At 35.4% G+C, this 15712-nt stretch overlaps 1 protein-coding gene across 2 annotated transcripts; it reads right to left on the reverse strand.

Moving 5' to 3' along the window:
- Window positions 1–33: 33 nt before the first annotated feature.
- LOC115440723 lies at window positions 34–10302 on the reverse strand. 2 transcript variants are annotated; one of them, XM_030165145.2, is made up of 6 exons: window positions 9989–10302; window positions 5399–5495; window positions 3513–3824; window positions 1939–2128; window positions 1196–1358; window positions 34–712 (listed from the first exon to the last, which is right to left on the reverse strand). In XM_030165145.2, exons 2-6 carry the CDS (start codon window positions 5441–5443, stop codon window positions 607–609), a joined length of 816 nt encoding a protein of 271 aa, XP_030021005.1. In that variant the 5' UTR covers window positions 5444–5495; window positions 9989–10302; the 3' UTR covers window positions 34–606. The 2 variants fall into 2 exon arrangements, with proteins under 2 accessions (XP_030021005.1, XP_030021004.1); XM_030165144.2 differs by lacking the exon at window positions 9989–10302 and adding an exon at window positions 9539–9801.
- Window positions 10303–15712: the final 5410 nt, after the last annotated feature.

Raw genomic sequence — 15712 nt, forward strand, 5'->3', positions numbered from 1 at the left:
TTTGACTGGGGTTTGGTAATTAAAAATGCGACATTATAAAATTAATATTTTATATTTGTTCAATAAAAACTACATGTGGGCCCGTGTCCCGGCGCCCGGGTAACACGACCTTTGTATTATCTTGTTGCATATAAACTCTGCGGGCAGACTGTGTCATAAGGCAATGGTGTGAGTGTCAAGGCATCTGCGGCGGTGCGGCTGCGTCCCCGTCCTCCCCGCGCCGGGGGAGGCAGGGGGCGCAGTCCCGCCGCCCTCCGGATGTCACAGCGGCGGCCCCCGCCATCCCTCGCCGCCGACTAATTACAATTACTGGAATGTCACGCGGGATGCGAACTTTCAAACGTCAAATCATGAACGAAACGTAACCTCCTACACTCGCGTATGTATTGTACAATCTCATACTCCCAGTAGGGCCGGCATCGCCGACCGCGTCCGTACATTAATCAATTATCAATTAATACCCTATAAAACTTACAAAACCGACCGGTATTTAAACTTAACGCTAAGTTAAAATTAAACGGAATTGAAAAATAAATTACCTAGGTACAATATTTAAGTCTAACAAGCTATTTATAGGCGCACGAGGGCTTGGTGGGAGTGCGCGTGTCAGTGAGTGGCTTTCCGGAGCTTCTTAGCGATGGCCGGCAGCGGCGCCGCGTCCGTCGCGTCGCCCAGCGAGTTCTCCTCCGCCGAACTCGCCTCTTCTAATTGTCTGAAACAAATAAACAGGCATTCTAATGTTGCTATTTATAAATACATACTGAATATAGCCACGAAGCTCCGTTTAAGACTTCAAGACACTAAGCTCATTTTGCGTAGATCGGAACGTCAATAGCTTCGGATGACCAACACCTCAGCACTGACCACGAAGGCTGCAGTCCTCGAAACATCGGGTGAAAATAATAATATAAAAATCCACGATTAGATTTGTAAAATACTTTTATTTCAAAGCTCCATTTGTTTTCCAAATAATAAATAGATTGATATCGATTTTACATATATCGACAAACGTAAACAACTCATTATCTACATATTTTTGATCGCTATTTCAATGTTTGGGACTTGCACGCAGATAAGAATTAATAAACAACAATATTGCAAGTAATCATCAGCGCTCATAAAAATGAAAAAGTACTAAAAGAATTAAAATTTGCTATATTTTTTAAATCTTATATTTTATGAAGTCTATCCGTACCTTTTGGCGCGCGGCGTGCTGAAGGCGGAGTCTGAGTTGTCGGAGGGTGAGGCTGGTGTGGCGGGAGTGGCGGGGGTGGATGGCGACGCAGGCTTCGCGTCCAGAGAGTCCTCCGTACACGACGTCGTCGTGTCCTCGTTCACTGAGTCGGCTCCTAATTTACCTGCAAACAAAGTATAATACATTGTAATTAACACAATAGCCAATCCTTAAACGTCGGGGTATCTCGAGTCTCAAGATCTGAGCCTTTTCCATTTTTAAGGACTTGTCACGATGTAATGTTTGTATACTTAATTAAATTGTTAGTGAAAGAATGATTAACATCAAACACAACTATACAGTGAACTAACATCACAAATATTTTTAATACCTATTATAAAATGTACCAAAGCGAATTTTTGCTTTCTGTGAACCAGAAACATTTGCACCCAGGTCAAAACAACATTTAAATCAGACAAGCATTAGGCGGTGCCGGAACCGAATCCGCGGTCTCGCGTTTCACGGCCGTCACCTCGTCCGCTGCACCACAGAATTTTAATGGCTTAATGCTAACTCCAGACCGCTATATCCGGTTTCAAACATACCGGCATAATTGTCTCGACTAGAGAGAGACAATCATCTCTCGTCAGTCGACACTATCACTCACTCCACTTACCACCAGGTGCAGTGGGGCTACCCTGTCGTGACGCAATAAAAAAAAAAAAAAAAAAAAAAAACTTAGAAAAACTTCTTAATTATCTTACCGTTGCCGTTCGTGGAGGGTGGTTCTAAATTACTCTCGTCACTGGGAAGGGGCGAGCCGCCGTTTGTGGGGGGCCTTTGCGTGGGTTCCTTGCCTAGTAGCTCTGGTTGTAAGTCTGAGACGATGTTGTGTGTCCATAGTGCGAGTTCGACCATGTGTGGGGACCATTTTTTGCCACAGCCGTTTTGTTCCTGCGAAAAAATTTAAACTTTAGTGATAAATGATTGGCTATGAGTTTGTAATTGTAAAGCCTATATGATCGCATTGTACGCTCTTCCACTTGCGTAGGCACCTCGACTCACTGCTTTCGTGCTAACGTATACGCAAGACAACCTAATTACAGGGTATTGATACTTAAAATACCCTAACGAAAGATAATTTTCATGCAGCGTAAAACCTCATTTAAACGGAGCAATTATTACTAGCAATAATCTTCTTTTGAATATATCTCTGTTTTGTTTAAAGAAATCCCGACCTAAGATTTATACCAGTTGGTACCATTCCTACAATCATACCATCGTAAGGTGTATACACCGCATCAGTAAATTCTTGCTCAATATAATGCAAGAACTTGCTAGTGTAAACTTAGCTTTAGACTAACATAAGCTGACATTTTATTTGCTATTATTTTACTAGCAGGTTGTCAATTGTTTTAATCTGACGTCGCCTTCTAATATTCTATATTCTTGACAAGGTTTGGTAGACAAAAAACCATTTGACGTCAAACATTGCACAAATGTCAAAACATGTATATACATTTGACATATCTACCGTAGATAACCGGCACTGCAACCGGCCAATCCGGGTTACGATAGGACGGGTGGCAAACGAGTTGTATTTTATTCTTATTGCCTTAAGGATGAAAATTGATCCAAAACTATAATATACGCTAACATTTTTTATTTTGACAATAGAATTTGGAATCGAAAAATCAAGTTTAACGCAATTCTATAAGCAATAAAAGGAATAAAGCAATTATGACGGCAATTTCAATATTTCGTGTGTAAGGTGACTGCAGTCTATTTATCTAAGCATTTTTCTGTTATGATGACTTATTCGGTGACTTTCCTGGTGGCAGAATATATGTATTCGCATGGACATCGACCGCCGTACATATGATGTTAAAGCCCGCCATAGTGGCCCACGTAAATATAACATGTTCCAAGGACAGCCTCTATATGTCCCATTCAAACAGGTCGACATGATTGCGTCGACTGACGAGGGATAATGATCTCTCGTGAGTCGACACTCTACCTGGACCCTATACTATACTTTATCATCAAGTACAGGGGTGTTACTTCGCCGACACGATATTCAAAAAATCAGAATAGTCCACATCTTGGGACCCTCAAAACCGGACGTGTTAGTGCTTTACTCAATTACTTTTTCAATACGATTGATGCTCCACTCCAAATGGTATTATCGTAATGTTATATAGCCTAAAACCTTCTCCGATAAATGGGCTATTCATCACTAAAAGAATTTGCATTTCCAACCAGTAGTTCCTGAGATTAGCACGTCCAAACAAACAAACTCTTCATCCTTACATAACATTATAGATTAACATCAACATACCTTATTTAATCTATCACAGACGTTCTTAATATGGTTTACAAAATTGAGGTATTCTCTGGCAGTGTAGTCGCTTCCTTCCATCTCTGGAATGGCTTGTAGGCACTCGTCGGCCATGAAGGGGGCTATCTCCGGGCTGGCGGCCGCGAGGAGTGCGGACGCTGTTGCTGTACCGACACCCTTCAGGTTACTCAACGCGGTCATCGCTGATTCTATGTTGGGCAGTTTGCGGAACGCTTTCTTTGTCTCTTGCATTACAGCTCTGGGTGTGTTCACTTTTATAAGGTACGATAGTTGGGGGTAGAATCTGCCTCTCTGTAAATGGAAAAGATATTGTTTAGTGTGAGATTTAAGTCATGTTATCATATTAGAAATGGTATTTGGGATGTCGACTGTGAGGTCCTAGATTCGGATCGTGGGTCAGGTACAATCAGTAAGTCTTTTATGACTTGACTGACACTGGATCTCTCAGACAATGGAAAAACTAACCAAAATACTCTAACTCATTTGAAAAGATGTTCAGAAAATCCCATATTAATGTGGAATCAGTGCCGGTAACGTTTGTAAGCAAGATTGAGCAGTAATTGAAATACTTGATATATGTATTATAATTATTAACTACTTCCTAATAATTTAATTTGTTATTTGTATTTCAAATCTCTGACTCTGGGGTATTTTGTAATGAATGTTTAAATATTATGCCTTCAAAATACATTTGAATCTCACTGAATTTTAATTGGAATGAGAGCTGCAGTTGTGCCTGGTTATGGGAGAGTTAGAAGGCGCTAGCTTAGCCAAATACGTACTATATAATAAATTACCGTAGCCAAAACGCCTTGCTATAATCGTTAACGCCAATATAAAATAAAAAATGTGAAAGAATGATCCAAGCAACACACCTATGGTTAGGATGTCATTCCCATCAGTAAGGTGAAATTTTGCGAAATGTAACCCGACACAACATATACTAATGCATAAATGCGGTTTACAAGTCGTTCTAATGATAATTAGATGCTTTTTAAAGTTTTATTATATCTAGTAGTTACACTGGCTACAATGTTCTTCAAACCGGAACACAACAGTGACTACACACTGCTGCTTGGCGGCAGAAATGGACATTACGGTGGTACCTACCCAGGCGGACTCTCATATATAAATTCTATATAAAGGAAGCCGGCAAAAATCAGGTTACACAAGCTTCGTCATTGATTCCCATACATATTTTTGTTTTATCAGCGTAAACTATTGTAGAAAGACATCTTGGCTACGGCTACTGGTTTCCCGAGCTTTATTAACTTTACTGTGAAGTTACAGATATTAAATTACAAAGTTTCTACAATTTAGTTTTACTTGTAATTATTACAAAGTATTAGGTAAGTGCTAACCACGTGAAATATAACTTTATGTATGCGTTATTTACGACCATAGTTACATGTATATAATATAATCTTTAATATATCGTTTTACTGTAAATTTTCAAAGTAAGTACCAAGAACACTTCACGGGATTATTTTATTTTATTTAAACAAATATAGGAAACGAATCGTCGGCTACATTAATAAACTCGTAACACCGTTTTTAAACAAATTAAAGTTTTTAATGTAAGTATACAATAAAATACTATCTAAAACATTTTTTTTAAACAAAGCTTTTAATTTGATTATTACACCAATTCACCCGTATATCAACGTCGATATTACAAAGTATGCTATCATATAAATATTTTTTTATTATTTATTTGTTTTCGTTTATTGTCAAATTTATTTTGATGGAGAAATGAACTTTAATTTAGTCGATTAAATGTCAAATTCTGTTTATTTGACGAATGTACAATCAGTGAAGAGTCGTCTTTCTGCCAATCAAAATGCGTGTAATTATATAATACTTACAGCTTGTTTCCATTTCATGAGTTGCACAAGCTCTTCGTGTACCATATGCGCATCTTTACCCCGCGATTTGATTGTCTTTGGCAGTTCATTTTGATACCTGTAAAGAAGAAAAAATGCACTAAGTATTTTCTTTTTTTTTTCAATGTAAAAACACTGGATCTGTTTGAATTCCAGCCAGTGTCAGATATGAAAATAAATATACTATTTTTTTTAACATGTCTTACGTTTGGTAGCCTGACAAGGCTCGGGTTATACAAACATACCGGACTTGGGTGAATGCTTTAGGCACTCGCAACCCTTGAAAATTAAGCGACCATGCTGAGGCCAACCCACTAACGGGTTACAAACCTCGGCTCAGGTCATTGGGAGAGGATGAAACATCAACGATTAGGGGCAACATGTAAATACAAGTCTATTTGTATGGGCAATGCTGGCAATATCCAATAGCCATATCACGATGATTTACTGTATTGTGAAAGCTAGTTTTTGTATAAATATAATGTCGAATAATAGGCATATCTCTCGATGGTCGCCAGACTAAGGTTTCAGTGCTCGTCATTAGAGATGCTCTAAGAATCGTTCTAGTTGTGACATTAGTTACATTTAAACTGCATGCTTTAAATGTATTAGCCGACAAGCAACTTGAGCACACCAACGTGGTGGCGGATTTGTTTTCGTACGATGGTGAAGATACACTTGCGTTGAAACTTTAAAAAATTATATTTCGGTTTTATAAAAAATATTTATGATAGGAAAATAGATTATATTCTTTCGTTAATAATCCATTTTGCATAGTATAATGAACATGAAATAGTAGTGTGTACTTGTATGAACACAAATGCTGTTTTCGACGAACATAAAGTTGATAGCTTTATCACATGTGCCACATCTGGCATTACAACTACAGTTGTTTCTTAAATCGAGCGAGTTTGTTTTAGAATAATATTGTTGTAATATCTACGGCGCAGTCTTAATAATTACTTGGCTGTATAACGTAGGATAATTTGAAAATATTTTTTTTTACAAAACATACAAGAAAAAAAATGTTTTTAAATCTTTCGCAGAAGTGTCTGCAAAACGGACGGTTTTTTTATTATCCCATTGTCCAATTAATATAAGTTTTTTATTCACGTATATTCACCATTATAAAAAAAATATTAAACACGCTTTTAAAAAATTGTATACCAAACTCCAAAGTATAGAAGATCATAAAGCCTACAACTTACATATTATAATATAAAAATATAACAATTCCTACAATATGTTAATTACATACCACGATTCGTATATTATTTTAATTATTCATAAATACATTTAAATACAATTATTTTGTAGAAAATACAATACAGTAAAGAGTAGATTTTAAAGAAAATTAATTTGTAATTACCTTACATAGTTTAAAATGGTCCTGGGCAAGTACAAACATATAGATAAGTATGTATACTATAAATAGCATATCTAACTTAAAAATGTAGTCACCAAATAGAAAAATAATTTATTAACATTAAATATCGATTAAAAGAAACTCAAATGCGCGTGTTGTTTTCCTTCAACGCATGTCATGCAGCAGGATGCAAGATGTAAACAGGATAACTAAGTTTTTTGTTATTCGTAATTACGTTTATTTTCAGTGCTACATAACAAACTTAAAACTGTTACGAGAATGATAGATCCGCTACATATTAATACGTGACAAAATTGCACACTTGGCTTCATGTTTTATATTTCTTGACCTGACTAAAAATGTAAACAAACTTTTTATTGCCAGTACTTATTATTTTAAACCTTTTATTTGGGTTATAAAACTTATAAAGAACATTCTATTTATTTTTTGACGATTTCGCATTTTTTTATTTATAAGGTACTACTTACTTATACTTGGTCAGTAATCTCTACAAGTAAGAAGGGAGTAATGAGATTCCTATATTTTTAAATATGATTAAGATATAAATATAGGTATAATAAATAATAGAATATTAACCTTGAACCTTTATGTTAATAATGAATAGGGTCTTGATGGGTTCGTTTTAAAATAAATAACAAGTGATCATATTTCAAACGCTTCTAGAAACGCGTATTTGTAAGATAGCAAATTAAGATTTCGTGAAAGAATTTTTTATTGCAGTTTGAAACAACCCGCATTAAGTCTTATAAAGACAAGTTAACCAGCTTAGAACACACGCAACTTCTATTTACGCGACGGACTACTAGACTTATTTATGTACTAACTGTGTAAATATTGTAGTCGACGTTAGAGGTACTCTTCAACGGCTACTCCATTAATGGATTAAAGTTTATTATGACGCACGACTTTTAAATTTGGAACAATTTAACATTTCGAATATTTACAAATAAAACAACAATTTAACATCACTTACATACCCATTACTTTATAAATCCCCATCCGTACACTAAAAAATAATTTAACAGAAATATATGTGTATACTTATTACATAATAATGGAAATAAATTTATGTTATCCATTAAGTTTTTAATTTTATGGAATCAAACATTTTCTTTGTTCATGATTTACAAGTCAAACTATCTCAAAAACTTTTTTTTTAAATAGCATGTTGAGCAAACAACATAGCTACAAATGCTATCAATGACCATATTGTAAAGCAGTAACGAAAATTATAACGAATATTCAGTTGTATGATGTATTTTAATGTGTCAAGTGGTTATTTGGCGTAAATGAATATATATACCGATATATTTTGTATCAGCGTGTTTTAAAATTACAAAGTTTTTACGTGATGATTTCTATATCTTTTATAAGCAACTTGTTTATGTGGGTGGCCAACATATCGTTCTTTATAATCCCATTTGCGAATGGGTCCTCACAAACTTGTGCTATTCATGGTCTTGCTTCATGTCTTAACTACGAAAACATAAAATAAATGGCCATTGAGTTCACAATATTTATGTACAAAATGATTATGACGGCTTCTTTAGATTATGCGCTATTTCAGAAATATTGCTGTGTTATTGTTGGTATTAAAAAACGGGGTTCAAAGGAAAATATCTTTTTTCTCTTACTCATGGAGTTATTGTAATGACCATTACGGATTATACTTAATTGCGGAAAAAACAACATTTGAGTGAAGTACTTAATAATAAAAAAAATGATGGTGAAATATAAATTGTACCAGTATTAAGTAACTTAATTGCAACATCAAACATATTTTATAGATGAAGGCAAACGCTTTTAAATAAAATAAACATAATAAAAAAAAAATGTATTTTACTTAGGTGTTCAAAATGTGTATTTTTTTGTTTTGTTGCGTATAGTGGCTTCAAAAGAATAAGTTTACCCTAGCGTATATATAGACAAGAGATTATTCACACAAAAATATTTTTATTTACTTCTGTACGCACTCCGATTTGCAAGGGACCTATCGAGGTTATGTATAAATACCTAATAATTATACTCTTTTTATTACATGGATTATACTTGTTAAAGGTACAAATAAATGACTATTAGCGTGTATTAGTTATAGTGGATGATTAAATTAAGTTTATATTAAAAAAACTCGTTCTTGTATGAGATGAGTCATTGGTCGTAATATAGATCATAATTATAAATTTTAACGACTCAAAATAAATGTAAGTACAAAAAGCGAGTATTAAAATATAATGCCAGTCACAGTTCGCCTCAAACGAAGCCAAAATAATAAATAACTTGCTATAAAGTGGAACTCAAAAGGCAAGTCACCATTTTGAACGGATGTGAGTTGTACTTAACAAAGCATTATTGCTGGGCTCGTTAGAAATACAACATGATGGCGTACACGTTATCAAGCACATTATTTATTTAAAGAACCAAAGGTATTAGCGAGCGACGCTCCTAAACATGGACATAAACGAATAAAAACGAGTCATGATACGTAAAGGACAGCCACCATTTTATAACGCCTGAGCGCGCCGATATTTTCCCCCACACTGGCTTCAGGAAAAACGATCGTGTCAATTTGACATCGATCCCACGTGACGCAGTGGTTTTAATGAGCCGTCCGCGGACTAGAGATGCAGTCCGCGAGGGAGGTAGCTATCAAATCAGTTTGCACGGATACACACACAATACAAGTTCATTGACACGCCACGGCCGCATTTTCTCCTTTCAAAGGCGTTCGTACTCACCAATTGTCCAATTTTATGAGCTCCTCTGGTTTCTTTGTCTTCTGTTCAGCTTTCAATTTAATTGCCTGTGGATATAACTTCAAAACACTATCGAATTCTTTTGCATTTGCCTCCAGAAAGAAAGTAGACGTGTCTTTCGCGGTAGCCATTGTGAACGTTCTAAATGTACAACACTGCGTATTTAGTTTAGCTATAGCGCCGAACTCAACGCGGCGGCAGCACCTGGCCAACTGGGCGCCCTCTCCCCACTCGCCGCCATCTTGTCGAGTGAACCTCGTTATGACGTTCAATATTATTATTCGAAATAAGCTTGAATCTTGGGTATTTATTTCAATATTCCTATTTATATTGTATAAAATGTTTATGAATTAAACCCATATGCATTTTTGTACAATTTATTCCTGTATTTATGTCAATTACTAAGCGGATTAAAACAAAAAATATACTCACACGACATCACAAGGTTATGTCGGTCGCGTGGCGTGTCGAACGTCGGACATTTGTCTGGCCTCCACCCACAGGGAAAAACGGGATGGGAAAAAATAAATTCCATTTAGACGTTAATTCACTGCACCACACTTGAATATTATATTAAGATATGAAATTTCTCTAGGAAATGAACACAATACGCGATAATATTAGTCACGTCGACCTCGGCGCACTATCAATTTCCTTAAACGTGACGCAACACACGACACCGTTCTACCGAAACGACTTTGGTAAACACGCATATTTTCCGTTGCATTGCAGTACACACTGAGCTCGGAGTAGTCATGAAGTAGTAACTAGCGGTGTACATAAGGCATTTAGGTAGTAGGACGTACATATCACCGGGGTGGAACGTCACACCAATCGGCTTTGTTGTTTTGATAGATAGATCGCCTTGTGCTCTGATCCCTCTCTAATTTGAACGCCTTTTGTTTTTTGTTGAAAACATAGTATTTACTATCTTATTATAATATTATTTTCTTTTCATTGATTAATCCACTGTCTAGCGACGGACGGTCAACATTTACATGTTAGAATCTAGATTTTAACCCATTTAAAAGGGGTAGGAAATCTTAAAATAAACCTTCTATTGTAGAAAGACTTTCTTAAAATTATGGCGCGCTTAGCCTTTTCAAATCTTTATTAGAAGTTACGTTGTAAATTACGCTCTTCACATCAGAATTATTATTGTACTGGTATTTTAATTAACTCTTATAAAACCTTTATGGTCCTATTATGACGACTATTAAATTAGAATGCAAATTAAATCTCTAGGTCAAAACTTATATTGGATAAGCAATTTTTATAAAAGTATTTAAAAAGAAACTTACCAACCGGTTAGTAATTACTTCTATTAAGTATATCTTTATAATATATTTTAGGTTGGATGTTGAAAATACCACATGCCCACTTTAATAGATATTTATTTTGATTTAAACTTTCAGTACTTATATCTCCAGTAAGTATATGAATTCTAGAATGCGTTTCTATAACACCGTGATTAAGTTTTTTATATTTAAATGATTATAACATTGACCAGATTTACATAATAAATTTAACCGAAATCACCTTCTGCATACTAAAATAGGCGTAGCTCTATAACATTAAAAATATATGTCCTGTAACTAAATGCGAATCGTCTTGTGTGCCTTGCCACTCCGATGCAAAGCGGAGGTCGAACCTATGATCCATTCTCGACACGTCGGTTGCTAATTGCAAAACAATCTCACCCGCAAACTACGTCACCCAACCATAAACAGAAATTTATATTCGTAGGTTATGATCATTTTATAAATGGCATAAAGACAGGCTTAAACAATAATTTTGTTCTGAATTCTGATAGGAAAGGTTACCTTTGTCTTTAGTTTGTTTGCCAATTGGAATGTGGAAACCTCTTTTGATTTTGGAAGGTTAGATTATTTTTGCTACATTTTTCGATCAATGACAATGTGTAATGGGGTATTTTTGTAACAATTTTTTTTAATCTCTGGTAAGTTTTTTTTTTATTATTTTGCCGATAACTTTTATTACTTGACGCATCTACTTACTAATTGACGTGACGTATTATACTTGAATATGATCGTGACTGTCCCTGAATAGTAGCAACATTGACATTTTAGATTGCAAAGTAGGTAGGTGCTGCATTGTCTTGATCCATTAGCCGTAAGTTTCATCATCTCGCTAATTACACTGATTACAATACCTACGAGCCGGTAGGTAGTTGCTGCTGCCTGAGAATGCCCTGGTACCCACTCAGAGCCTTTTACATACGAAAAACTCGAGTGATTATAATTATGGACGTCATTTTGTTTGTGACGTCATTTGCTTATGTAAACAAATATATTATACGATTCAAATTAACTTCCTTCTCCAACGTCAAGGTTTTATCCATTAAAAAAGAATATTTCAATAATTAACCTATAGCGTCGTCTTTACAAATTGTTTTCATGGCCCTTGATTAAACCCTCTGTTCCCAATTATGAAGTTGATTTAAACAGCGTGCAAAGGGAGGACCGAGTCCCGCAGAGGGAGACTCCTATATTAACCGCATAGTTATATGGTTTCAGTAATAACGGTCGGCTAGACGAGAGCCCGGGGCCATCACAGTGGGAGATTCAACGAGCCATTTACATAAATATATGGCTCTCTTAGGATATACATTTGTCTATGTCCAAGTAAAACTGATATATCTTTAGAGTGGAATGATTTTTAAAAATAGAACCATTTTTCGCTCGTAAAAAATTACGAATTCCAAATTCAAATTTGTACTTAAACACCAATGAGATCTCACTTCGCTATCCTTTGGAGTATAAACAATACAGAACATTGGACTAGCTGAATGAAAAAAACTAGGAAAATAACAAAATTGTTTTGGTTATAAAAAAGACAAAACAAAAACAAGCGTGGATATTATCAAAACACGTCGTTTCATGTTTTGTTTATATTCCATCCGAGCCTGTATTTTGTGCCGCCCCGCGGCGCGTTCCGGGAGAACGTTGAGGGATACTCCTCCCTTTTATTCCCTTCAGAGAGGAAATAACACCAAAACGTTCGGAAGTAACGCAGACGAACAACGACTTAGGACCGATTTATCAATCTTCACATGAGTTTCTATCAAATAAATTATAAGTTGAATATCAATATAAACGTCTATTTTATTCACCTGTCATTTATTTATTATTTATGTTGTAATATCCTAAGACAAAGTTTGGATACATACATAATTACAAAATCTTGCATAGAAATATTGTAACGAAACATTTGATCCTTTTAGGAATTAGTTATAGTCTCTGTCTACCCCCATAAGTTAGCAGTAAAGTAATAAAAACGTACCCTTATTCTGAAATATTATTATTTTTTATTTCTGAACAACAACCGCTCGGATAAGCCGAGCCCGCATGAACGGATCCCGTATTAAAAAACAATTAAATTTCCGCGCGGAATTTGTTACGCACAAACAATGTATGAACCTATATACTTATATAATTAAGACTCAACTTTTCTAGAGACATCATATCATATTGTTTGCTAAAAACACTTTAATTGCCATTTAACAAAGTACTCCGTTGCCCAAAAATATATTATGTTATAATTTAACTAGCGACCCGCCCCGGCTTCGCATGGGTGCAATGCTGACTATTTAATGGATGTTATTATTATACATATAAACCTTCCTCTTGAATCACTCTATCTATTAAAAAAAACCGCATCAAAGTCCGTTGCGTAGTTTTAAAGATTTAAGCACACATAGGAACAGAGAAAGCGACTTTGTTTTATACTATGTAGTGATAAAGTAACAATATAAATATTGTAACTAAACTAAAACACTTAATATATTTTGTACCTTAATACAAAATATACAAGTGTAATTTTTCTAAATCGTTTGACTAGCAACCACTTTACATATTTACCAGTTATGTGTGTAGTTAGTAGTACATAGTACTTATAAAGTTTTTCGATACGTAGGTTTGTCTCACGTACGTGTTGGAGAACTAGCTTCTTTTTAACATTATAATATTATAATTTTAAACATTGGAAATTTTACTATGCATAAATGACAGGAAATAAGATCAACGACCCTCCATTTATTATGAATATTAACGGTTCCTTATTTCGAATCCCCGTGGTATCCATCCGTGTGATTGAGAATAACCGCCCATCAGCGTTACGATATAGCGAGATCTTATTTCAAAAACCCGCATTAGCCGTTCCTAATTACTCAGTTTGTGTTGTATGTACTATGTAGAAATGTACAGTAAAATATGTTAGATATTTCACAGTACAAATTAACGCCTACAGCTATTTTACTAATTTAAAATTTAAGGCATAAAAATCTCATCTATGTATAATCCACAGTAATATTATATAGAGGAAAACTGTGCGTTTGTTTATAGAGACTAATCTCTGAAACTACTGAACCGATTTTGAAAATTCTTTCACTTATAGTAAGCTACATTACTCCTGAGTTTTATATGGTAATTTATATTTCGTCAAAATATAAAGTTGGAATTTTATTGCGGAGAAACTATCGTATGCGGACGGAGCCGCAGGTAAAAGCTAGTGAATCAATAAAACTAAGCCACAAAAACCATCACCATTAAGTGATTTTCGTTGAACCACGACAGCGAAAACGGGGTTTAAAGTGGTTACCAATATGCATTTTATTTAGTGTTATTTTGTCTCAGACATAAAACACTGATTACAGTAAATTATAAGTAGAAGTAAAACTGCTTACTCTACGTTATCGAGCTCGTTGTGGAACGTCAGGGGGTTCGATCCTCGCTTAGATACGAATGGTTGCGTGATTCGTATTTGTTTCGGGTGTGTGTTGTAGAGTCCTTAGAAATAATTATTAAACTTTTTAAATGTTAGTATGGAGTCATGAAAATAATTCTGCCTGTTTATTGATAACTAGCTTTTGCTCGCGGCTCCGCCCGCGTTATAAAGTTTTTCAGGCTAAAGTTTTCCGTTATAAAAATAGTAGTTTCCCGGGAGCCTATGTTCTTCCCAGGGTCTCAAACTGTCTCCATACCAAATTTCATCTTAATACGTTAGGTAGTTTTTGAGTTTAACACGTTAAGGCAGACAGATGCAGCGGGGGACTTTTGTTATATTATTTAGAACTTTTTAAGTGAAACAATCCCGTCATACATCATTGTTGCATAACTTTAACCGTTTACGCAGCGCAGGCAACGGAAGCTCTCAAAACTCATAATTTTCCCCGTTTTTGCAACATGTTTCATTACTGCTTCGCTCCTATTGGTTATAGCATGATGATATATAGCCTATAGCACTCCAGGAACAAAGGGCTATCCAACACAAAAGATTTTTTCAGTTCAAACCGGTAGTTCCTGAGATTAGCCATTACTGCTCCGCTCCTATTGGTCATAGCGTGATGATATATAGCTTATAGCGGTCCACAAATAAAGGGCTATCCAACACAAAACGAATTTTTCAGTTGAAACCGGTAGTTCCTGAGATTAGCCATTACTGCTCCGCTCCTATTGGTCATAGCGTGATGATATATAACTTTGAGCACTCCACAAAGGACTATTCAACACAAAAATATTTTTTCAGTTCGAATCGGTAGTTCCTGAGATTAGCCATTACTGCTCCGCTCCTATTGAATATAGCGTGATGATATATAGCCTATAGCTCTCCACGAACAAAGAGCTATCCAACGCAAAAAGAATTTTTCAGTTTGAACCGGTAGTTCCTGAGATTAACCATTACTGCCCCGCTCCTATTGGGTATAGCGTGATGATATATAGCCTATAGCACTCCACGAATAAAGGGCTATCCAACGCAAAAAGAATTTTTCAGTTTGGACCGGTAGTTCCTGAGATTAGCCATTACTGCCCCGCTCCTATTGGGTATAGCGTGATGATATATAGCCTATAGCACTCCACGAACAAAGGGTTATCCAACGCAAAAAGAATTTTTCAGTTTGGACCGGTAGTTCCTGAGATTAGCGCGTTCAAACAAACAAACAAACAAACTCTTCAGCTTTATATAATAGTATAGATTTAAAAAAAAACTAAGTACTTATCATTCTAAAATCAATACTTATTATATTTTTTCATCTCTATGGTCAAGGAAGTTCATCTAGAATCGTGTTGTAAAGAGGAGTAAAAAACTATTTCAATAACCAACTGTCAGTATGATAAAATTTAACATATTATTGTA

This window comes from Manduca sexta, chromosome 12 (assembly GCF_014839805.1).
Source record: "Manduca sexta isolate Smith_Timp_Sample1 chromosome 12, JHU_Msex_v1.0, whole genome shotgun sequence".
NCBI lineage: Eukaryota > Metazoa > Arthropoda > Insecta > Lepidoptera > Sphingidae > Manduca > Manduca sexta.

Bases quoted from the DNA above. Each gene is read 5' to 3' on its own strand.
- LOC115440723 (XM_030165144.2), bottom strand. From the start codon at position 9,687: ATGGCTACCGCGAAAGACACGTCTACTTTCTTTCTGGAGGCAAATGCA. The intron at 5,496-9,538 runs GTGAGTACGAAC...TCTTCTTTACAG, and splicing joins CTCATAAAATTGGACAATTG to GTATCAAAATGAACTGCCAA. The intron at 3,825-5,398 runs GTAAGTATTATA...TTCCATTTACAG, and splicing joins TCATGAAATGGAAACAAGCT to AGAGGCAGATTCTACCCCCA.